Raw genomic sequence first — 24,739 nt, forward strand, 5'->3', positions numbered from 1 at the left:
TTGTTTAACTTTAATGCTAAAATAAACCTGCCATCCATTTGCAAAAAAATGGGTAGAAACATTGGTAATCTTGCTAATAATGGTTTAAAACCTAACTAGTTATGTGTGAGAAGCATCTGGCTGCAAGGCTAGTTTCAGTTGTCCTTTTCTAGGCAGGGAATCACTCTGATGTGGTAGGTAGGAAGAGGGGACTTAGGCTGGGGACTAGAAAAGGAGTCTTTCTGCTGGCCAGCCTCAGTGGGGAAGGAAGTGAGTGCCAGCACCAGGTGTGCTCAGGTGCTTTACTTGCAGTGTCTTGTTTTAATCCTTGGAATAAACTGAAGAAATAGTGTGCTACTATTTTTCCTTTTTTTTTTGTTGGTACTGGGGTTTGAACTCGGCCTCTTGCACTTGCTATGCAGGTGCTCTACCGATTGAGCCACACCTCCAGTTATTTTTCCATTTTTACAAAAGAAACTGACTCAGGTTAAATAACTTGTCCTAAAACCACTTCTTGAATATGTGAGGGAGACTGTGGATGGTCTCTCCAGCTCCAAACCTGTGACCCTAATGCTAATGCTGAAAGCAGGTGGTGTGCCTTTCCTGAGCCCTGTACCTGGTCCTGTTGCCTGGGACTGCTCCATCCCTTATGTAGTCACCTAACTTGGAAGAGGGATGAAGTTCTAAGTATTAATTTTCTCCTTTTTACATTGGGGTAAGTAGCATCTTCCCCTTGAGCTGGCTTGGATGGGTAGCTGACATTACTTAGTAAAATGCTTCTGGGTGCTTGTGCACCCTGGATGGTGAGTAAGAAGTGTGTTGGCCTCTTCTTCAGGTATGACCTTATAGGGTAAGCTGATGATGATTACATACTTTTAAAGCAATTGGCTTATATTTTATCTGCTGAGTATATGACAACTGCAAAAAATCAAACATTACGAAAATAAATATTGTAGCATAAAATATCAGCAGTCTTTTGGCATGGTATTAAAATAAGGATGGTGTGTGGTGACTGATAACTATTTCATGCAATTTATGGTTGGTAGACATGAAAATGAACATTTAAGGCATTAGTTTTTCTTCCTCTTAATTTCTAGGATTGTATTATTGTTTACTGTTTATTTTTGAAGGGAAATTCCATCCATTTAGGGCATTAGCTCTTGGAAAAAATTTTTTAGTGAGAAATACAATGGAAATTCCAGGAAGGACTTTGTAGCCAACTTTAACTAAAGCTGGTCAGGATTTAGATTTTTAAGTTATTAAAGAGTTAGTCAGAAGGTGTGATGCCAGTGAGACCTAGATCCTTTTGTATAGAATGGGATGTAACGGAGCAAAGCAAATATCTGAGTCATGTACATTTCAGAAGCTGTTTAAGGAAAACCATTCAAAGCAGTCTGCTCTGCATGTAAACATAAGCCCCGTTGCTGGGGTCTCTACTGTTACTGTAAAGCGTCAGCTAATACTGTTCGGCTTTGGGGTCTCTGTCAGAGTTCTTGACTTTCCCATTGTAGTGTGACAGCAGCTATACCGTATGTGAATGAATGAGCATAACCATATTCTATTTTTAAACACTTAAATTTGAGTTTCATAAAATTATCATCTCATAAAATTGTATTCTTTTGGGTTTTTTCCCCTAAATATTTATAAAAACAAATACATCTGGGCTAGAGGCATGCTCAAATGGTAAAGTGCCTATCTAGCAAGTGCAAGGCCCTGAATTCAAACCCAAGTAGTGCCAAAGGAAAGAAAGCAAAAACCACTCCTAGTGCACACTGGCTATACAGAGATGGATAGTGGCTTGTTAGCCAAGCAACCTTTTGTCTACATAGACAGGAAAAATCAGAATCAGAAAGAATGGAACAGCTTCTTTTCCGGTTGGCAGGTGTTGAGCTCTTTCCCACTGTCCGCTGCCTGGATGAAGAGGCCAGGAGCAGCAGCTGTGACTATCTGGCCTGGGCAGGAGGTGCGACAAGAGTGCTTTCACCACATTTATGCTGACCCTGACCATCTGAAAGCTCCTTCCATTAAAACAGGCTTAATATGGGGTTCTGGGATTTGATCTGTGCAAATAGGGATCCTTCTATTTAAGAGTAAATTTTGAGGCTTAATTTTGATTAGTATTGAAGAAGTTAGGGAGCTATATTAATTTTCTGTTGCTTCTGTAACATATTACCACAAACTTAGGGTTCAGAATGATAGTTTTATCTTACAGTTCTGGAGGTCCTAAATTTACAGTCACTCCCACCGGCCTGAAGTCAAAGCCTCTGCAGGACTTTCTTTCTGGTGGCTCCTTCCTGCTTATAGAGGTTTCTGCTTTTCTCAGCTCACAGCCCCTTCCTCCATTTTAAAAGCAACAGCATACCATCTAACAGTGTCTCTCTGACTCTGACTCTCCTGTGTTCCTCTCATGAGGACCCTTATTAGTAGACTAGGCCTACCTGGACAACTCAGGATTATCTCGCTATCTCAAAAATCATTAGAGGCTCTAAAGAGTTTCTTGTGTTTGCTGACATCAATTCTGATTCTTTGATCTAACTGGGTGTCACTTCCATTCTGACACTGTGTGAGATTTAAGCAATATTGGACCCCATAGCTTAGAGGCTCAAGCCAGGAAGACTGTTCCCATGTGAGGTATCCAGGCCACTCACATTTCTGTGCAGCTGACTATAAATGGAGGGTTTCCATGACTTCCCTCAGGTTTGATATTCCATGGACTCACAGGACTCAAAAAAAGCAGTTTACCTACTGCCACTGGTTCATACACACTGTGGGACCATCCAGGAGGAAGATAGGCAGGTGATAAGGTATGGGATGGGTACAGTTTCCATGCCCTTTCTGAGTACTCCATTTTCCTGACAGTTGATGTGTTCCTCAACTTCCAGGCTCCCAAACACCATTGTTTAGGTATTTTTATGGAGTTTCATTATGCTGGAATGGTTAACTATATCACTGGGCAATGGTAATTCACTCTCTCTGCTCCCCTGAACTGGAGGTAGGGCTGAAAGTCACCCTCTCATTACATGGTCTGAGCCTCTGACAGCCAGCCATCATTCTGAAGCTACATCTAAGTTACCTCAATAGCATAAACTCAGATTTGATTAAAGGGGCTAGTTGTGAATAACAAAAGATGCTCTGGGTTTATAGGAGATTTATAGGGTTTATAGGAGTTCTGTACCAGGAACACAAGACCTAGACCAAATACAGATTTCTGATTATACTACCTCTTGCCACATAAAGTAACCTTCACAGATTCAGGATTTAAGTTCTTTTGCCTACTATTGGCCCCTAAACATTCACACCTATCACACATTCAGAATATGTTTGTCTTAGCCCAAGGTCTCCCAGGTTCTTGAACCATTCTAGCATCAGTTTATGTTCAGAAAGTTTCATCAGCTAAAAAGTTCCAAACCTAATTATCCGAGTTATCTAAGTCACATGAGATGCTGGATGTGACCCATTCTGGGACAAAAGTCCTCTTCATCTGGTACGTGTGAAAGTAGAAAACAAGTGTCTGCTTCTAGAGTGCTGTAGTGTTAAGGTAACTGCAAGAAGCAGCAGTTTCAGGTATCCCCTTCTCTTTTTTCCACGCCATTGTAGGATGCTGTCCAGGGACTCTTGCCACTGTGTAGCAAGGCTCATCTTTCCTCCAGACTCCAGCAACATGTTCTCATTTCCTTCTCAGGCACTACCAGCAGTGTCTTTACTGTCGTTTTCTACCTGTAGTCTGTTCAGAGCACTGTGTACTTTTTCTGTCATGCTTCTCAGAATTTTTCCAGCCTCTTCCCATTGCCAGATGCCAAAGCCTCTATCACCAAAGCACCTCACTTCTTCTCCCCAAATCTGTATCACTTTCCTTTTGCTACTGTAACAAATTGCTAAAAACTTAGTGGTTCTGAACAACATGCATTTGTTGTCTTGCAGTTCTGGCATTTAGAAGTCACAAGGACTGACATAGCTGCCTCTTTTCTGGAGGACATAAGGGAGAGTCAGTTGCCAGCACTGTGGTATTCCTTGGCCCACTTCTTCCTGGCTTTGACTCTTCGGTGTTCCTTGTATGAGGATTCTTGTGATTACATTGATCCTCCACCTAATCTGGGATAACCTTCCATCTCAAAATCCTTAATTTGGTCTTGTCTATAAAGTCCTCTTTGCCACATAAGGTAAGAGTCACAGATTTTGTGAATCAGGACATGGACGTCTCTGGAGGTTGTTAAATTCTGCCCACCAGAGGAACTGTTAACCAGTAGTCTGAGCATCATGCATTAAATTATCATTTGAAATGCAGCTTTAGGAAACAACATGTTTAATTTTGTCTTTTTAAACCTGATACAGGAACCTGGATACAATTGGTGTTGCTGTTGATTTGATTCTTCTGTTTCGTGAACTGCGAGTGGAGCAGGACTCTCTGTTGACAGGTAAATGTGAAATATAATTCGGATTATTTATATCTTGGAAAAGGATTGAAGATCAATGCTCTGAGTGTTACTTCATTCATTGAATCATATTTTCTATATTTGTGAGGTAGGACAGTTTGACAATACAATACTAAAGATTTATAAAAGGAAAGTTGCAGTGACTTCCTTTCCTTTTGCAGCTGAATTGTTTTTTCCCCAACTTCTTAGTCTGGATAATTAATAACAATATTCGTTTATCGCTCACAGTTGTGGAGGCTGCAAAGTCCAGGGTCAGGGGACCAGTAGATTTAGTGTCTGGTGGGGCCTGCTCTCTGCCTCTGGCTGTGTCCACATATGATGAAAGGCAAAATGGTGAAGGAACTCCTTCTGACCTCTCATACAGGCACTAACCCCATGACCTAGTCACCTCCCAAACCCCACCTGCTACAACAAACACATCGGGGATCTTACTTCCGCCTAAAGACCTTAGAGGGACACAAACATTCAGACCACAGCACAGGCCTAATCTCCAGCACCCAGCATGTGGCTGGCTATGTTCTGAGGTGCTTTTTAAAGTGGTCATTAAAGTGAAATGAGGAAATTTGATGGCTTTCTTATAAGCAGAAGATATTAGGGCATAGATAAGCAAAACAGCCACTGAACACACAGAGAGAAGATAGCCATCTAATGCCAAGAATAGAGATTTCAGAAGAAATCAGCCCTACCATACCTTGATCATGGGCTTCCAGACTGTAGAACTGAAAAAATAAATGTCTATATTTGAAGCTGTCCACTTTTTGTTACGGCAACCTGAGCTAACAAATGCTCTGTCTTCTATTTATGGTTGTGACAGGTCCTATTTTAGGTTTTGGATGTGATTTCAACAGTGACCAAAGCAGACAAAAATCTTCCTTCAGGAGCTCACATTCCAGTGAGGGGAGCCACATATTAAATCTATTAAATAAGTCAAATACCTTATGCGACAGAAAGGGAAGTTAGCTCTGATTGTTAATTGTTGTTGATATGGGATTAAGAGCAACACCAGCTTTTTTCTTGGCTTGAAGAGCTGGAAGATTTTTTTTAGAGTATTTTGACATGCTTGGGTTTTTTTTTTTTGCTACGAGCATCAACATGCCTTCTTTTCACAAGGATTATTATCATAATATTAAAAACAATTTTCATGTATGTAAAGGAATGTCTAAAGAATTAATGAATTTTATGGTAAACCTTTGTTATTTGATAATTTTTTTTTTTGGCAGTATGGGGGTTTGAACTCAGGACCTCATGCTTGGTAGGCAGGACCTTTTACCACTTGTGCCACTTTGCCAGCCCTTTTTTGTGTTGGGTATTTTTGGGATAGGGTCTCAAACTATTTGCCTGGACTGACTTTGAACACGATCCTCCTGATCTCTGCCTCCTGGGTAGGATTACAGGCGTGAGACAGTGGTACCTGGCTATTTGATAAGCTCTTAATGTTGCAAATATCTAGACTTACCTGGGCACTGGTGGCTCACGCCTGTAATCCTAGCTAGTTGGGAGGCTGAGATCAGGAGGATCACAGTTTGAGGCCAGCCCCAAGAAATAGTTGACGAGACATCCATCTCCAAAATAACCAGAGCAAAACATACTTGGAGGTGTGGCTCAAGCTGTGGAGTACCTGCTTTGCAAGTGCAAAGCCCTGAGTTCAAACCCCTGTTCCACTCCCCCAAAATCTAGGCTTATAAATAAATTAGATGTTCTAGATTATAGATGAGAGATTTTGTTATTATAATGTCTTCACCTTATAAAATTATAAAATGAGTACTTTTTTTTTTGGTGATACTGGAGTTTGAACTCAAGACTTCACACTTGCTATGCAGGTACTCTTAACACTCACTGTGCCAGATCTCTTTTGTCTTGGGTATTTTTTAGATAAGATCTTGTGAACTATTTGTTTGGGCTGGCTTTGAACTCAATTCTCCTGATCTCTTCTTCCCAAGTAGCTAGGATTACAGGTGTGACTCACTGGTGCCCATCTGGATATTTTAAATGGGAAGTCTAGCTGTATTTCAGATATGATTTGACTTATAAATTAATATTCATATAGTTCTTAGTCCCTGTTAATATATTACATGGGACCTGCCTACATTAATAGGCATGCTGTTCTTAGTAAGTGGGTGAAAACTAGAGGTTAGAATGTTTTTACAGGCGTCAGAATTGAAGAACAGTCTAAATCAGTGTGGTAGAGGTGCTGCCTGGCATGGTTTAATTCTTACTCTGTTCTATGATTTCCTCGTGTTTTTGTTTCAAATTCAACTTGCTTTATGTTTTGGTTTAGAAATCATCCTTTGGGAAATGGTGATTTTAAAAAATTAACTACATTATCTGTACAATGTGTTTGATCTTGTTTTTGTGAGTGGCAGTAGTTTTTTTAAGTATTCTTAAGAATTGATAGGCCATGGAGTTTCACCGTAAAGTGTTTTTGAAGGTGTTTTTTGTAGTTCCATTAGATAATAAAACAGAAGCCTTATTACTCAAAATTAGGGCATTAAACATCAGCAATAAAAGCACATGTTGCAGTATGTTATAAAGGCAGTTGTTTTCAAAGTCTCTGAGGTACATTGGTGCAGAAGAAAGTTCAGAATGTACTCCATTTCTCAAGTGCTGAGAAATACTGATGTGGTGGGTAGAGTGTCCCTGGCAGAGCTGAAGTGCTGTGGTGGGCAGAAGTAGGGTTTCTTTTAATGATGTGTCCTAAATAAAGAAGCTCAGTGGAAGTGCTGTGCAGATGTTGTGACTACACAGCTAGTAGAGCACAGCCAGCCCTGCTCTTAGGTGTTAGATCTCAGCCCCATTCATCCACTCATCTTTTCTCTGCAATTATTCCCTTGTTTTCAGCATCAGTCTCATCAGCACGTAATGTGTTCTGCTTTCTGTCATAAAAATGTCCCATGACTCCATATCCTTCCTTTCTCTGTGCTATCCCAAATCTCCAGTGAAAGAGTTATTTCATTTTTGTTACTTACGGTAAACATCGATTTTATCTTTTCTTCATGGGTTTAGTTTTTATTGAAGCAGGTATATAAATAATTTTATGTATTATATAATTATATAATTACTTATATATAGAAAAATTTAAAAGCACAGAAGGTGCTCCTGGTTGATCGGTGTCAGAGAGAGTAGGTTCTTACAGACCTGATGGATTGAGTTGTTCATAATTTAGATAGTTGCAGTTGTATCAGGTTAATTGATTTCCTTATTTTTATTGATGTGAAATTTATGTAACGTTAAAATTACCCATTTTAAAGTGACATTTAGTACATTTACATTATTGTGCAACCACCAGTTCTACCTGATGAAAAATATTTTCTTACTCCTAAAGGAAGCTGTTTTCAGTAAGCCACACTCCATTTTCCTTTCTGTAGCCTCTGACGACCACAATTCTGTCTTCTGTTGCTAATGATTTAACCTGTTCTAAATATTTTATATAGATGTAATCAATTATGTAGCTCTTTGTCTGGCTTCTTTCACTTAGTATAATGTTTTCCAGGTTCATCTCCATTGTAGCATGCATCAGAACTTTGTTCCTTTTTGGCTGAATAATATTCTGTTGTAAGGATATATCACATTTTCTTTGTCCATATATCAGTTGGTGGACATTTGGGTTTCTGCCTGTTGGCTGTCATGAACAGTGCTGGTATGTGTACATGTATTTGAGTGTTAGTGTCCAATTCTTTTCAGTTATACCTAGGACTGGAATTACTGAGTCCTGATAATTATGTTTTAATATTTTGAGGAGCCACTGAATACTTTTCCAAAGCAACTGAGTATTTTAGTTTCACCCACTGTACGAATGTTCTAATTTCTCCAAAGCCTTGCTGACAAATTTCTTTTTTGGATTGTAATCATCTTGGTGCGTGTGAATTGATTTTTATTTGCATTTCCCAAATAACCAATGATGTTGAAACATTTCTCATATCTATTGGCTGTTTGTAAATCTTCTTTGGAGACATTTGCCCAGTTTCAGTTGCGTTTTTTATCATTGAGTTGTAAGAGTCATGTGTATTCTGTGGATACTTTATACTATATTGTTGAATCTATTGGTCAATTTTGGGAGAATTGCCATCTTAACAATACTGAGTCTTCATTAAGATGCTCCATGAAATTGGAGCATCTTCCACTTACTTAGGTTGTTTTTAAACTTTTCAGTTGTATTAGTTTTAAGTAGCTGACCCATGTTCAGTGGCAAAATTGGAAGGGGTAAGAAGGAAAATGAAAGGTAAAGATACGTCTCACCACCTTCTTTAAAAAGTCAGATGGTGAAACCACTGATTTTTATTTGGAATTCAATAGTGAAACTTGGGTTCAATAAGAAACTTAAAAATGTTTTATTGTGTTTCATTTCAAACCTAATACAAACTCTTGTCAAAAGTATTCTGGTGTCTATGAAGTGCTAGGCTATCTTTAATATTTTGTCTGTGAAAACCTTATTTTAGGGAGATTTTACCAGGGTAACATTGCCAGTTTTTTGTTACCACTCTTGAAGTAAGAACTGTAATTATATTGTCAAAATAATATTTAGAGTACTCTTTTCAGGGAATAATTGCAGTGGTATGACAAATATATTATGCTCATCAGATTTTATGTGCACACAGCCTGAGCTATTTGACTGGAATTGTCAATGTTGTTTTTGGCCTCCATTCCTCCCTAATCTGTAAAAATAATGTTGGGAGTTTTGGAGGCTTTGTGACATTTGTCATACTTACATAAAGATCAGTTGATAAGCTGTTCTCTCTCTTCTTTGGAGTTGTCTTTTCCTCTGCGAGGACATCTGAAAGCCTTTGCGTTTCCGTAGTGGTGTTCTGATTCACAGTGCTTGTTTCTATTTGCCTGCTGAACTGTTGGGTCAGTGAGCTTTTCAGACAAGCTTACACTGTTAGCTTTTTTTGGGTATAAAATTTTGCACATATTTGAGTGTTACTATTATAAAGTATTCAGTAGAAGTATAAGTATCTTTAAAATTATGGCTTACCTGGAAAACATTGTTATTTTTATATTATAAACATTTAATCATTTAATGTATGCTTATTGCAGACTCATTTTTAAAAGCAGAAATATAGAAGGAAAATAATCACAATTCTGTTGATGGTTTTATTGTCTTTTTCATTATTTATATCTGTTGCTATGAATATGCTTGCAGTTTTGTATCCAACTTCTATATTTTAGTTCTTTTTTTGTGCGCAGTACTGGGGTGTTGAACTCAGTGCCTCATGCTTGCCAGGCAGGCGCACTACCACCTGAGCCACTTTGCCAGCCCTTTTTGTGTTAGTTATAAGTTTTACTTCTGGCCACAGTTTTGCAACTGTTCTTTGAACAGCCAGTTGTTGGTATGAGTAAATGCATAATATAGGCACATCACTTACCAGTGTTCCTGGTATTCCTCACCACTCTGCCCTTGAGGTTCAGCAGCACTATGGTACAGGAGCAGTGAGGTGCAGAGCTGGCGGTCCTGCTTATGCTTGGGCCTGACCTGTGCTGAGGCTGGAGCTTGTGACAGGGTGATAGAGGAAAGCTCCAGGAGAGAGGACTGCCTTTGGGTAGAGCAGTGGGCTAACATCCTTGTCTTGGCTTGCAGCGCCTAGAACATTAGACCACTTGCTGGTGAAATGGTGGCAGTTTCCTTTTCTTGGGCAGAATCTTCCCATTGTAACTCAAATTTCCTTGTTTTTCACCTTTTCCAGTTAGCCTGGATTCCTGTCCTGGGTGAAAAGGCCTCTGTTTTTGCCATTGTACTGTGTACAGGCTTCCTGACTTTGAGGGCAAATTGTCTGAACCTTCTGTGCTTAGCACCCACTGTATAAGGTTGTTAGGGGATTAGATGAGCTGATAGTGCCAGACAAGAGTGTCAGTCCTGTAGACAGCACCCAGTAGTGTTAGTGTCACTTTTGGTACTGTTGATTTGTTGATTTGTTGATCTTGGGTTCAGTTCCTCAGCAGGGTCCTTCTCTCCATGGTCCTGATGTGAACTACTTTTAAAGGAGCGGACAGTGGGGCTCAGTTTGTCAGCTCAGTTTAGACACTAGTCATAGTGCTGTAGCAAGGCCCTGAGGGCATTGGCCTTTTCGTTAAATCCTGGATCTCATGGAACCGGCTAGAGCAGGGGGCTCTAGAGTAGGGGGCTCTCAGGGATTCAGAAGTGCTTTAAGCATTATCCTATTCTGCCCTGCTCTCCTTGCATGAACTGCCTGAATATCTGCTTTTTTTCTGGGGGGTTGAACTTAGGGCCTCATGCTTGCTAGGCAGGTGTTCTACCACTTGAGCTACTCTGTCAGCTCCTTTTGCTTTAGATGTTTTTTCATATACGGTCTCACTTTATGCCCTGGCTGGGCCTGGACTGTGATTGATCCTCCCTTTTGTGCCCCCTGCCACTGCCCAGCCATTGGTTGAGATGAGGTCTCCCTGAACTTTTTGCCAAGGCTTGCCTCCGGCTACAATCCTCTTGATCTCTGCTTCCCAAGTAGCTAGGAATATAGAATTGAGCTTCTGTGCCTGGCCACTTTCAGTTACATTTTTTATGCTTTTGTAAGTGGTATATTAGTGTTTTTTTAAAATTTGTTCCTTGTACACAGATGTGTTAATGATTTTTTTATATTTAGTTTTTGTCTAGCAACTTTTGTAAGCTCTCTTATAAATGCAAGAACTTACATACATTTAAAATATTTTATACATACATTATTTATCTGTGGGGGAAAATGATAGTTTCATTTGTTCCTTTTGAGTTCTTAGGTCTTTTATTTGTCTTGTTAGCTGTGGTTTTCAGTACAGTGTTGATTAGAAATGGTTGATAGCAGGTCTCCCTTTCAGAAGGAATGTTCTTTGTCACAGAAGTTGTCCATTAATTATATGTGCTTTAGATTTTTTTTGTTGATACTCCTTTTTAGGTTAAAGGAAGCCTGCCCCTCTGGCCACTGTTTAGGAAGAGGAAAGGGACCAGTGGGAAGGGGGAGGGGGATAAAAGAAGGTGAGACTGGGGTGAGATATAGGGGGTGGGGAGTGGTGTGAATATGATCAAAATACAATTTATACGTATATAAAAATGTCATGGGGAAACCCACTAAAATGTAACAAAATAATAAAGAGAAGACCCCTTTTTAATATTTGTTAGTTTATTTTTTTCTATTTTTAATTATGAATGGATGTTGAGTTTACCAAATATGTTTTCTTTAGTATTTTAGATCATAAGACTTTTATGCTTTGTAGGTTAATGCTGTTGAGTCATAAATTTTGATTTTCTAATGTAAATGCAGTTTTTCAATGCAGGTATGCGTTTAACTTACTGTGGTCATTTTCTTAGCATATTTAGTGTTTTTACATGAGTTCTGCTGTTTTCTCCCTCACACTGTCCTTGTTCTGATTTTATGTTGTAGTTATGCTAGCCTCATAAGTTTGGTTTGGGAATCTGTTCTCTGTGTTAACTTGAAATTACTTCTTCCTTAAGTAGAAATTGCCAGTGAGACTCTCTGGGTTAGAATTTTCTTTGTGTGAAAGGATTGGCTATTGACTCAATTGCCCTAGTGTGTTTGAGAGTTTTCAGTCTTCCCGAATATTTTTCAAAAAATTTTAAAAATCAGTTTTTGTTATATTCCAGAATTTTCCATATAGTTTTGGCATAATGTTATTTATAGTATCTTCTAATTTTTTTTCATGTCTGTAAGATGTGCAACCATATCTTCTTTTTCATTTTTGACATATAACTTCTTTATAATTTGCTTTTTCTTTCCTATCAGTCTCCCCAGAGGCTGGTCAGTTTTGGGCTTATTGAAGAATCAAAATTTGGCTTCCTTGATGCTCTATATTTTATGATCATTTTCAATTTTAATAATTTATTTTATTTCTTTCCTTCATTTTCTTGGATTATTTTAACTTTCTTTTCTTGAAATGCATGCTTATTTATTTTTGTCATTCTTCTTTTCCATTGTATGCATTTAAAAATTATAAATTTTCCACTATGTACTGTTTTAACTATATTCTAAGTATGAGTTTTTAATCTTGTTAACATTTATTTCACAATATTTTCCATTTTTTTTTTTTTTGCCTGTACAGATTATTTGGAAGTGTATCTCTTAACATTTTAAACATGTAGGGCTTTATGATAATTTTTGGTATTTATGCCTCACATAAATTTTTGGTGTATCATTTGTGGTGCATCAGTCCTTTAAAATTTTTTGAGCATTGCTGGGGGGCCTGGTCCAAGTGGTAGTGTGCCTTCCTAGCAAGTACAAGGTTCTGAGTTCAAACACCAGTACTGCCAAAATAATTTTGTTGAGCATTGTTTTAGGCTTTGTTATGTTGGGAAATGTTTTGCAGTTTGCTGTAAGCCCTTGAGAAGACTGCATATTCCCTAGGTTTTTTTGTTGCTCAATTTTCTGTTTTTGTTGATGAAATTCATACGTAACTACCAGTTAGAGATTCTGATAGACATAAGATAGCATTCTTACCATGTGGGTTGATGTAGTCAGGGATAAAGCCCTGAAAGAAGGTGCTTTGATAGTCATGGGACTTTGGTCAAGTCACCTCCCTGGACCTTGGTTTTCTATCTGCTGATGAGAGGATAAAAGTACCTGTCTCCCAAGTAAGTTTGGAGAAGGGCCAACACAGTGAGCACTCAAAGTTTCTATTTAGAGCCTCTGAGCACAGGAGCAAACGTAAGTTTTCATTTCACAGTTGGAAGTTTGGCTTTTTTTTTTTGCGGTTCTAGGTTATCGAACCCAGAGCCTTGTGTGTGCGAGGTAAACACTAAACCCAGTGGTTTACTCTGACGTTTTAAACTAACGTTTATTAAATTAACTGTGAGCTGTAACGAGGGTCCGTTCCCTACTTTTGTTCTACAGTTACTGAGTTCACATTCATCCCAACAAAACTCCATAGTCAACCCCACATAGCATCCCCATCATATGATAAGGATACTGGATCCCACAAAGGTCAGTGTACTTGTCCAGATGCACACTAAGTCGGGAATCAAACTGAGGTTTTTGGAGGAACTTCACTAAACAATTTTATTTTACAGTCTTATAATAAGTCTTATAATAGAGTATGTAATAGCAATTCTAGGTTTACAACAATATTGAGAGGAAGGTATAGAGATTTCATACATGTCACCTTCCTTCCCATGTGCGCAGCCTCCCTCACTATCAGCATCCTCTGCCAGAGTGGCACATTTGTTATAACTGATGAACCTACATTGATACATTGTTATCACCCAAACTCCATAGTTCATATAATAGGGTTCACTGTTGGTGGCATATATTCTGTGAGTTTGGACAAATGAGTAATGACATGTACCCATTGTTATAGTATCATACAGAACAGTTTCACTGGCCTGAAAATCCTTTGTGCTCTGCCTATTCATCCTTTCCTCCCCTCCAACCCTTGGCAACCCCTAATTTTTTTTTTCCTGCCTCACCACTTTGACTTTTCCAGCATGTCCTATGGTTGGAGTCATACAGTATAGAACTTTCAGATTTGCTTCTTTAATTTAGTAATAGTAATTTAAGTCTCTTAGTAATTTAAGTTTCTTACATGTCTTTTTCTTGGCTTGATAGCTCATTTCTTTTTAGTGCTGAATAATATTTTATTGTTTGGATATACCACAGATTCTGTATCCATTCATTTAAAGGACAAATGAATGGATAAAGGAAAGGACAAATGTGCTTCCAAGTTTTGACAGTTATGAGTAAAGCTGCTGTAAACATGGTGTGCAGGTTTTCGAGTGGACATGAACCTCAGCTCCTGTGGGAGGAATTGTATTGCTGAACCATAGATAAGAACATGTTTAGCCTTGTAAGAATTTCCATTCTTTCGAAGAGGCTGGGCCATGTTGGATTCCCACTGTCAGTGAAGGGAGAGATCCTGTTTCTCCACATCCTTGTCAGCATTTGTTGTTGTCACTGTTCTGAAATTTTGGTCAGTATTTTGCAGTTTTATTTGGTGAACAATTTAAATAGCAGCTAGGATATTATTAAATTGTATTCAGAGCTTTTAAATATATGGATATTTTTGTCTGTTTGTTGTAGCAATTGCTGAGAAAGGTATCTTTTAAGTGCTCAATTTAATTATCATCTGTTTTCTTTTTTAGTTAGGTTTTCTTTATATTTGAGGCTAGGTTCCAGTTTAAAATTGTTGTATTTTTCTGATAAATTAAATTATTCTGTAATGACTATTTAGAACAATTTCCAGTAATGCCTTTCGCATTAAGTTTTATTTGACTTTTTTTGGGGCTGATACTTCCCTGGTACATGTGTAACCTTATGTTTTAAATGTCTTTTTTCCTCTCAATGTACTGGGGGTTGAACCCAGTGCCTCATGCATGCTAGGCAGTTGTTTTACCTCTTGAGTGACACCCCCAGTCCTTTTATTTATTTATTTATTTTGGTGTGTGTGTACTTTGAGATAGGGTCTCACTTTGCTTGAGCTGGCCTTGAACTTGTGACCCTCTTGTCTCCCTATCCCAAGTAGTAGATACATACCTGTTTTAAATAGCATACAATTAGAATTTTAAAAATCCAGTCTTAAGTGTAGAAGTCTTTTTTTTTTAAGTTTTGAGACAGTGTCTAGCTGTGTAGCCCTGGCTATCCTTAAACTTGTGATCCTCCTGCTTTAGCCTTCTGAGTGCCAGGATTGCAGGTATGTGCCATCATGTTTGTCTTGTAGCTGTCTTTTAGTTGGAATACGTATTTTAATAATATTTAATTAAAAGTATATTCGTATTCACGTTTGCAACCTTTTTTTAAGAAGTTGTAGAAAGAATTGGTTCATTGTGGAGAGAGATCTTTATATTTTAAAAGAAAGGAGCAGAAACTTCTATTTAATAACATGGGAGATATTTCTTACTCAGATTTATTCATTCATTGTGTTTAATCACATATCTTTGTTTTGTACTTTTATGTATTCCTAGCTTTTCGCTGTGGCCTGCAGTTTTTAGGCAATGTTGCTTCACGTAATGAAGATTCCCAATCCATTGTCTGGGTGCATGCTTTCCCAGAACTCTTCATGTAAGTATATCGATAAGAATTTTTCTGAATCCTGAAAAGATTATGGCTATAATTTCATTTACATGACGCTAAGGAACATGAAAAGCTAACCTATCGAGCAATAGAATTCAGGACAACAGATGTCCTTCATCTTGATAACAGGTAGGTACCAGCTGAGAGAGGGTGGGAGGGAGACTGTTGGGTCCTACAGGGCGCTGTGTCTTGATCTGGGTAGTGGTTCCATGACGTGTGTGTATCTGAACATTCATTAAGCAATATACAAGATGCAAACCCTTGACTGTATGTGTCTTTACTTTTAAGAAAACACGGGCTGGTGGAGTGGCTCAGGAAGTAGAGTACTTGCCTAGCAAGTGCGAGGCCCTGAGTTCAAAACCTCAGTGCCACCAAAAAAAAAAACCCAAACAAACAAAAAGAACCAAGAAAAAGAAAGTAAAAGTCATGGGTAAATAAGTAACATTGTTAAGGGCACTGAGATTTACAAGAAAAAAAATTAAATATGAACTATCAATGTATGGGCAATGAAGTAATCCTTTGTTTACTTATTGTGCACTTGTGTGCACAGCATAATGCTGTATGTTTTGATAGAGGAGAATTGTGAGAGGAGATATGGATAGCTGATAAGTTTTAATGTAAAGTATGGATAACCAGTCTGTTTCTGAATGTAAGATGTGGATAGTGTGAAAAGTGGGTAATTACCCTGCTTTTTTCTTTTTCTGTATAAGAAATAGGTAATCCGTTTGCTTATCACTGTGAGAAATAGATAATCCAGGCCATTTGTCAGTGTAAGAAAAGAATGACCAGTCCATTTATTAATTTAAGATGTGCATAACCAGTCTAATTGATTATTGCTGCAAGAAGTAGATTACTAGTGTGTCTGTCTAGAGTGGATCCTGAATCTTTTCCTGGTGATGTACTAATGTTTTAAACTAGTTGAGACTCTGGTGCCCTTGAGTAGGGCGAGTGCTGGCTGCACCAGTGTGAACAGTAGGATAGCAACAACATTTGTAAGTGCCTGAGCTGGGTGTTGTGTGTGTTTTATTCCTGTTCTTACAGCAGCGCTGTAGGTAAGTGGTACATACCTACCTGCAGTAGTTTGTTGCTGGTAAATGGCACAGTGGGATTGAGAACCCAGTGCTGCTGTCTAGATCCAGAGCCTGCAGTCCTAAGCGTGTTGCTGAAGTTTTTTCTGGGCTGTCTTGCCTGGTTGTGAAGGTTTTCTGTGCTTAGCTGTAAAGTATGGTGTTAGGATCAGATAAACTCTAATTCACTTCTAGCTTACTAAGTACATCTCTCAAATACTTGCAAGATATGTGTGTGTGTGTCCCTTATGGCTAATAATTAGCTTAGGTGTGTAGGTGGCAGAAAAGGATCATGAAACTCAAGCTATAGAAATACACATTACTTTTGAGAAGTTTTGTTTTTTTTCCATACTGGTGATTGAACCCGGGGCCTTACACTCCTTAGGCAAGTGCTCTACCACTTGAGCCATACCTCTGTCCTTTTTATTTATTTTTTAAAATGTTTGTTTCTGAGATAGGGTTTCACTAACTTTGCCTGGACTGGCCTCAAATTACTGATCTTCCCGCCCCTGCCTCCTGAGTAGCTGGGATTATAAGTGTGTACCACCATGCTTGGCAAGAATTTATTAAAAAAAAAAAACACATTTGGAGCACATAGTATTTGGTGAGTCTTGAGTTGGGTGACCAGAATACGTTGGTAACTTGGATATATTTGTACTCTTAAGGATTACATACTTACATGGGAGAAATAAAGGAACACAAGTATATTGTAGTGTAAGAACTGATATATTAGGATAAATCCAGGCTGTGATGGAAAAACAAAGAGGAGGCCCTTGAAAAGATATCAGTCTCAATAGTTTACTTGGTACTTTTATATTACCTCATTTGGTCCTCACAGATGCTTTGTGAGATAGTTAGAAAAGAGCTTTCATTTTTTTATATCAGAAAACATACCAGAAAGGTTATGTGATTTCACTATGCATATATGAGACAAGTCCAGTCAGCATTGAATTCCAGTTTCCGCAGGTTTGTGCCATTGGGCAAGTGAGGCTGATTCCCCATCTGTAACCTGTGGATAATACCTTCCTTAGTAGAGTGTTAGGAAGTTTCTTCTAGAGACAGGGGCTTGCTGTGTACCTCTAGGCTGGTCTGGAACTCTCACCACTGTGCCTCAGCCTCCTGAGCTGCTGGGATTACAGGCATGTACCACCATGCCTGGCTTACAAAGTTTAAATGGAAAAAACCCAGCCAAACTTCTGCCATAGTCTTGAGCCATGATGTGATTGGCATTTGGTAAGTAGGTAGGTGGATGGGAAGATGAGCTAGGAATTGTACTGAGGCTGTTGACTTCAGCTTCCTTTTTCCTGCCACTGTACCACCTATTCACTAGATACTGTTCTGCCTGACTGTTAAAAAATGACTGTAGTCTTAAATGGTCTTTGTTTCCAACAAGAATGAGTTTTTTTGTTTTTGTTTCTTTTTTAGCAAAAGAGCAAAGGTTTATTAAGCAGAGAGGAAAGAAGAATGCGCATCTTAATGTTTTGTGAATGTGATCACTTTCACCTTTTTCTCTTATCATGTTAATTTGGTTTTGCTTCTGAGTTCTGAGTCAGCTGCAACTTTTTCTTGTGATTTAATATATTGCTATTTTTATTTTTATGGCAAATAATACTCTTGTTTCAAAGCATTATGAATCTTAATCAAATAATTTATTAAATCTTTATCAAATACATCACTGTGTACTGAATTTGCTAATGGAATTACTATTTTGTGTTATAATTGTATTTTATCATGTTGGAAAATTAGACTAAAAATCTCATCTCTTTGTTTGAAAGGTCTTGCTTAAATCATCCAGACAAAAAAATTGTTGCCTACTGTTCAATGATTTTGTTCACATCTCTCAATCCTGAAAGAATGAAAGAACTGGAAGAGAACCTCAATATTGCAATCAATGTCATAGAAGCTCACCAAAAGCAGCCAGAGTCAGAATGGCCGTAAGTGTCCTGTTAGAAATGTGGTTACTTAAGGACATTCTAACAAATTACTTTCCTCCTGGTGTTATTATTACTATTACTTTGATCTTTGATACAGGGGCTTGCCTGTTGCCCAGGCTGGCCTTGAGCCCCTGTTTTCTTACTTTGGCTCTCCAATAGCTGGGCTTATAGATGTGAACCATTGCACCCAGCTTATTACAACTGGTCTTTTACTTATTTATAGTGCTGGGATTGAACCTAGGGCTTTGTGCATTCTAGGCAAGTATTCTACCACTGAGCTACACCCCCAACCAGTCCCCTTGTAGAGATTTTAAGTAAAAATTCAAATTATGATAATTTTACCATAAGTTAAAACTTAACATTTGGTTGACAAAATGAGAAAAAAATTTTGAGCAGGACCTGCAGAATTTGTGAAAGAGTTGAAGTTTGGGTTGTGCCTGAAGGATAGGACGTTCTTTAATACAGTGACTGGGGGAAGGATGTTCTCAGCATGAGAAAATAGCTCCTTACCTTCGGAACCACGGTGGCTGCAGTAGGTGGTTCATTAAAGATTAGAAGTTGGTATCAATCCTTGGGAGTGGTGTGTAAATGTGACACTCTGCCATTCATGTAAAGTTGTCTCTGGATGTCTCACCCTCCCCACAAGAATGTGTGATTTCTCTCTAGTTGCTTTTAAGATTTTTCTTTGTCTTTTCAGAAGTCGATGATGTTTTGGCATAGAGTTCTTTATGTGTATTCCTTTTGGGGTTCTCTCAGTCTCTTGAATCTGTAGGTTTATGTTTTTCATGAAATTTGGAAAGTTTCAGCCATTATTCGTTTGAATACCTTTTCAACCCTATACACTTTATCCTTTCCTTCTACATATATATCTGTGTTACACATGTGTGTTATAAACACTTAGGTCTCTATTGACCCTTTCTCATTATAAAATTCTTCAGAATTTCTGTTTTGTTTTATGTATGTAGGAATTTACCTTTGTATTTATTGTTTCTGTTTTAGTAGCCTTCTGTTTATTTGAAGTCTGTTTTTGAGGCTGTGTTCCTCACAGTAGTCAGGGTATTTAGGTAGAGGTTGCTTCCAGGTGTTAATTCTTGAGCTGCCTTTAATTCTGCTTGTGTTCATAAATGAGGTTTAAACTTTTTCAATTTGGGCCTCTTTCAGTGAACTCATTATTCTGTTGAAATTATACCTAAATTTAAAGTTACTTATTTTTCTGAACATTCATTTGTATTTGAATTACTATATACAAACAAACAGAAGTTGCTACATGAAAATATTATGATGTATTTGACTTAGAAAATATCCCTCAATATAGAGGTGTAACGTGACAGGATGAGTCATTATAGTCAGCTTGCTCAGAGAAATTTTCTGTAAATTCTGTTTTATTTGATAAGTACCTGGAATCCATATTTCAACTGTTTGGAATAAGGACCAAGGTCATAATGAGCAAAATATGAAATGTACTTTAGATTAGCTTAAGTTAAAAGTTACCAAAGATCACTAGGCAGAAAAAAGGAGGAATGTGTAGTCATAGTCAGCTGATACCTCCTGCAGTCCAGCTGCAGCCTTTGGTAAACAGACAGTGAGATCACAGACTATCAGAGGCCTCCAAAAAATTGTTAGTTTTAACTGTGTATCTGACTCATACCTGAAAATCAGAGAAGAGGGCCCCCCCCTTTGCCCTTCCATCATAAGAGATCTGACAAACAGCACCAAACTACCCAATCTCAGAACTTACTGGTTTATTGTCTTTTTATTTCTTCTTTTTTTTTTTTTTTTAGAAAGGGACAAACTTGAGATTTCAGTAACTCTGGGTTTTTTTGTTTGGATATACTAGAGTCACAGGAGGGTGTAGGCGAGGAAGTCATTGGTACTACATTTGGTTTGAATTATTGGCATAATGTCTTTCTGAAAGTGTTTGCTTCTTTGTAGGTGTGGAAGATGTTTTCATACTTTTAGATAACCCTAGATGAATCCAAAGTTCCTATTTTTAATTCATCTAAATCCGACAGTAAATATGCATTAGAATTGACGTGAGTCAGTATAGAATTACACAGTAGAGAAGGTAGGGCCACCTCTTGCTGATCCTGTGGTTTGGTGGGGTCTTGCTTTCACATTTGTCATCCTTGAGTGTATTGTGTGCCACACTGTACAAATGAGAGTCAGCTTGGCTAAAGTCACACAACTAGTAGATAGCAGAGAGGATTGAAAAATATACCAAACTTGAAGGAGTGTCCCTTTTTACTGTGACGCGTATTATGAAATTGTTGATTTTCAGGGAGTAGGTTTGCATCTAAAAGAGAGCCGCGAATTGTTAGTTTTAGCCTTACAAAATAAACTTTGCTCATTCTTTTGAGATTGTACCAATTTCTCTATGAAAATGAAATTATAACTGTGAATAAAGCATTATTTTCTGTTCATATTTGGGTTAACTAGTTGACTTACTTGCATGAGAAAGTTTCATTTCCAGACTAATATCCTGTTGCTCTAGGGATATTTTCTGCCTCATGCATGTACATGTTATTGTCAGCTTAAATGTTAGGAAATGAGGTAGATGAGCATAATTGTCCTTCCTCTTGTACTGTGAATCTGTTGCCCTTCTGTTATCCAGCAGCATGTGGGCCTCCCTGTGTCACAGAACTGAATGTGCTTAATTGTTCATTAGGTTGTGAGCTTCCTGATGGCAAGATTAATGTTGTTTGTTTTTGGATCCTTAGTAAGATAGCATCTGGCATGTGCTAAGTATTATGTAGTTATATTCTTCTGGATCTAAGTAATTGAAGAACAGTTGAGATAGCATGAGCACAAAATGGAATTTATTGGGTCACATAGCTGAAAAGTCATTGGATATAAGCAGTGGGTCTGGTGGCTTAGGGTTCCCTGAGAAAACACTGTTTATCTTTTCCCTCATGCAGCTGTTTTCTAAGTTTTTGTTTCCCTCTAATGTTATGCTCTTCCTTCTCTTTTCTCCCAGGGTCTCACAGAATTCCCCTTGTAACCTCTCTAATCTCCTGTCCCAGTCCTGTCCTTTGGCCCTCTTCCCCCAGCTCACTGGCTAGATATATTGTGCTGTTTCTGTAATCCATGATGTGTACCTACATTTGCACTTAACACATTCTTCTGTAATGATTTGTCTGTATGTGGGTCTTTCTCCACTGTTCAGAGAATATTTTTGGAAGTCAGACTTGTGTTCTAGACCCTGCCATAGTACTTCAAATATTGTGAGGTTTTTGGATTTTCTTTTTTTTTAATTTTTGGGACAGGGTCTCATGATGTAGTTCAGGTTGGCCTTGAACTAGAAACCCTGTGCCTCAGGATGCTAAGATCACTGGTATGTGCCACCACATACAGCTTGACCGTTGTGTTTTTGAATGAATATACTTCTGGGAAAATACTTTGATTTCTAAGTAGCTGAATTCTGTGAATGAGCTTTAGCATCCCAGTTTTATTTGTGAGCCCAGCTTGGAATGCATGAATTCAAATTGTTACAGCTTGATGACCTACCTAAATTGGCATGAATACCATTTGAAATACTTTAATATTACATATTATTTTTAGAAATATTTTACATCCAAGTGTTGACCAGCCATTTTAAAGTTTGTAGAAAAGTAGCATACCTGTTTAGATTTTGCCTTTTTTTTTTTGCAGTGAGCAGGGCAGTGTTGGGGACCCAGGGTGTTGTGCAAGCTGTACAAGCAGTGTGCCACTGATGTATATCCATAGCCCAGATTTTGGTTTGGCATGAAGGACAGCATGGGGTGGCAGCTGATGTGCTTCACTTGGTTCTCACACTGAAAGATGCTGCTTTTGCTTGTTAACAAGTGATTAAATAGACTGTGGCGATGCAGTTGATATGTTAGAGTCAACTCTTACTGCTATAACTTGGTCATAAACATTGTGTTCCTTAGTTCTTGAATCTTTAATTCAGATGCCCTCTGGTCAATATAGTATTAATACTACTATTCCGTGTCTTCAGATGTCACAGCAATACTTTGAAGAAATATGCCTTATAATCTTTGCCTTTGGGCTTCCATAGTTGATCTCTTAACTTCACATGAGCACATTGCTTGACAATGAGGATGTTTTCTTGGTAACTTGAGAACTCTTAAATAGGGAAAATCAAGCCAGGATTCATCACTGCATTGTTGGCATATCTTTAAGTAAAAGTATCACGTCTGTTTCTCTGCCTCATCTTACAGCACTAAGCTTTTGACTAAAACAGTGCAGTTGTTTTCTGTCTATTCATATTACTGTTCACAGGGAAGAAATTTCCTTTCTCAACATTGGTAAAGCTATAACACCCCCCCCATCTTTTTCCCACTTTCATCAATGTGAATTATTTCAATAAAATTTTCAGCTGTAAAACTGGAGAGAAATATTTTAAGGATTTTTTTCCCTTTGAGTTAATAGGAAAACATTTAAGATATAGCAAAATAAAAAGTTTAATAAAGTGAAATGCTTTTATGTATAAGATAGATACACAGTAGATAAGGATGTGTCTGAATTACTGTTTGTAATAACCAAATTCTCCCCCACCCTTTTCCCCTTAGGTTCTTGATTATTACAGACCACTTTCTGAAAAGCCCGGAATTGGTGCAAGCCATGTATGCCAAACTGAGCAATCAAGAAAGGTAACCCCAAAACCCAGTGTGGTTTTGAGTCTTTAGCATTACGTATGGAGTAATCTGCAGTCCGGACTGAAAAACAGTGTGGTTTATCAGTTGGCACAGGACTCTTAAGTACAAGTGTGGTGCTGGTTTTGCATTGCTTGGCTTAGCCACAACAGGCAGTGATTTACATAGATTTGCAGAATTCGGTAGGTGCTATCATTGAGTAAAAGCATATAAAAAAAAAAGTTTGCAAAAAAAATTTTATGTTTGTGCCTTGATTTTATACTGGCAGTTTATACAACTATGAATTACAGTTGTATATTTCAGATGTGCCTATTAGTCTATGTCACTGGTGTGATTATTTGGAATTTACTCTGTAGTCTTCTGAATCATAATTCAGACAAAAAGAAAACTGACATCTGTCTATACTCTTACAGTTACAGTAGTAGGAAGTGCTGAAACCTTGTTTTGTGCCTTGTTGTAGTAGTAATTCTTTACATGGATGTAGCCAGGTCTTTAACCGTGCTTGGATTCAGTTTCTTGATCTATAAAATAAGAGGAATGAAGAAAATGATTTGTAGCATACTTTCCATTTCAATTGCATGTGTGTTTCCTAATCTTATTAGAGAGGTTGCCTTAACAAAAAACTTAATGAGAAATCACTGATCTAATCATCAAAAACTTAAATATTTGATAATCTTTTTGATTGTAGCCACAAATTGTATAATTGCAGTGTTTATGGAATTCTTACTATGTATTTAGGTTCCAACAATTAAGCTTTGGTCACTTCTTTGTAGGTTTTTGTTAAGTTTTTTTCTTATATTTAACAAAAAGGAAAAGTTGATGATTTTAAAGTCAGTATAAAGGGGGGTGAGGGAGGGGGTGGGGGGAAGGGAGGGAGAGATGACCCAAACATTGTATGTACATATAAATATAAGAAAAAAAATAAAGTCAATTTAAGTACCAGGTTTATAAATCCAATATTCTTGCTCCTCCATCCCCACCATATGCATACCTCTCTTGTGGAAAAAATTTAATTGTCATTTTTGACCTAAAATAAGTAACATGAAACACGAAAAGTTAGTAATTGCTTTGCAGTAAGGAATACCTGAACCGATGGAGAGTTTTATTAATTGAAACTTAGTATTCAAATTTATATTTTCTATGTTCCTGCTAAATGATATTTAAAAATTGATTCATGATATAACCGGATGAAGAGGAGATACTTAAGATTTCCCGTTTTCATGTATGAAGAAAATGTGCCAGGTACTTCCTTCTTCATGCAGGGTCTTGCTCTTGAGCCTCTTCCTCCCCTCTCTTTTCTTCCAAAGAAGAGCTACTGCTCCTTTCTATCATTTGTTGAGCCCTACATCATGTTGAGTTCTGCTTGTTTGTAGCATGCTGCCATTAGGGAGTTACACATACCAGGAGGGCAAAGATTTGAGCCCTCTTATTCTCTGGTGTCCACCTGTCCAGGCATTTCTGGGCACATTGCAGATGCTCAAAAAAAAAAAAAATTTTTTTTTCTCTCACTGAAAGCATAAGTGAGTAAATTTTTTAACTGCTCAATGAAAGGTTTGTCTGGTAGACTAATATTGTCTACCAAGTTGAGAACCTCAAAGATACTCTTAACTCTTTTTCCTGAACCTTCTTATTCATAATATCAGTATGCCTTGTCACTTGTACCATCTCTGTATCTTATGAACTGATTTT

General features: G+C 37.9%; 1 protein-coding gene across 1 annotated transcript in view; it reads left to right on the forward strand.

The window, feature by feature from the left end:
- Positions 1–24,739, forward strand: part of Atxn10 (ataxin 10) — a 134,312-nt gene that overhangs the window by 19,403 nt on the left and 90,170 nt on the right. Inside the window, exons 3-6 of the mRNA XM_020184612.2 lie at positions 4,312–4,394; positions 15,307–15,403; positions 18,258–18,416; positions 22,967–23,047. Of these exons, the coding sequence (XP_020040201.1) occupies positions 4,312–4,394; positions 15,307–15,403; positions 18,258–18,416; positions 22,967–23,047 (420 nt within the window). The remainder of the gene's footprint in view (positions 1–4,311; positions 4,395–15,306; positions 15,404–18,257; positions 18,417–22,966; positions 23,048–24,739) is intronic.

Source organism: Castor canadensis, chromosome 8 (genome assembly GCF_047511655.1).
Source record: "Castor canadensis chromosome 8, mCasCan1.hap1v2, whole genome shotgun sequence".
Classification (NCBI taxonomy): domain Eukaryota; kingdom Metazoa; phylum Chordata; class Mammalia; order Rodentia; family Castoridae; genus Castor; species Castor canadensis.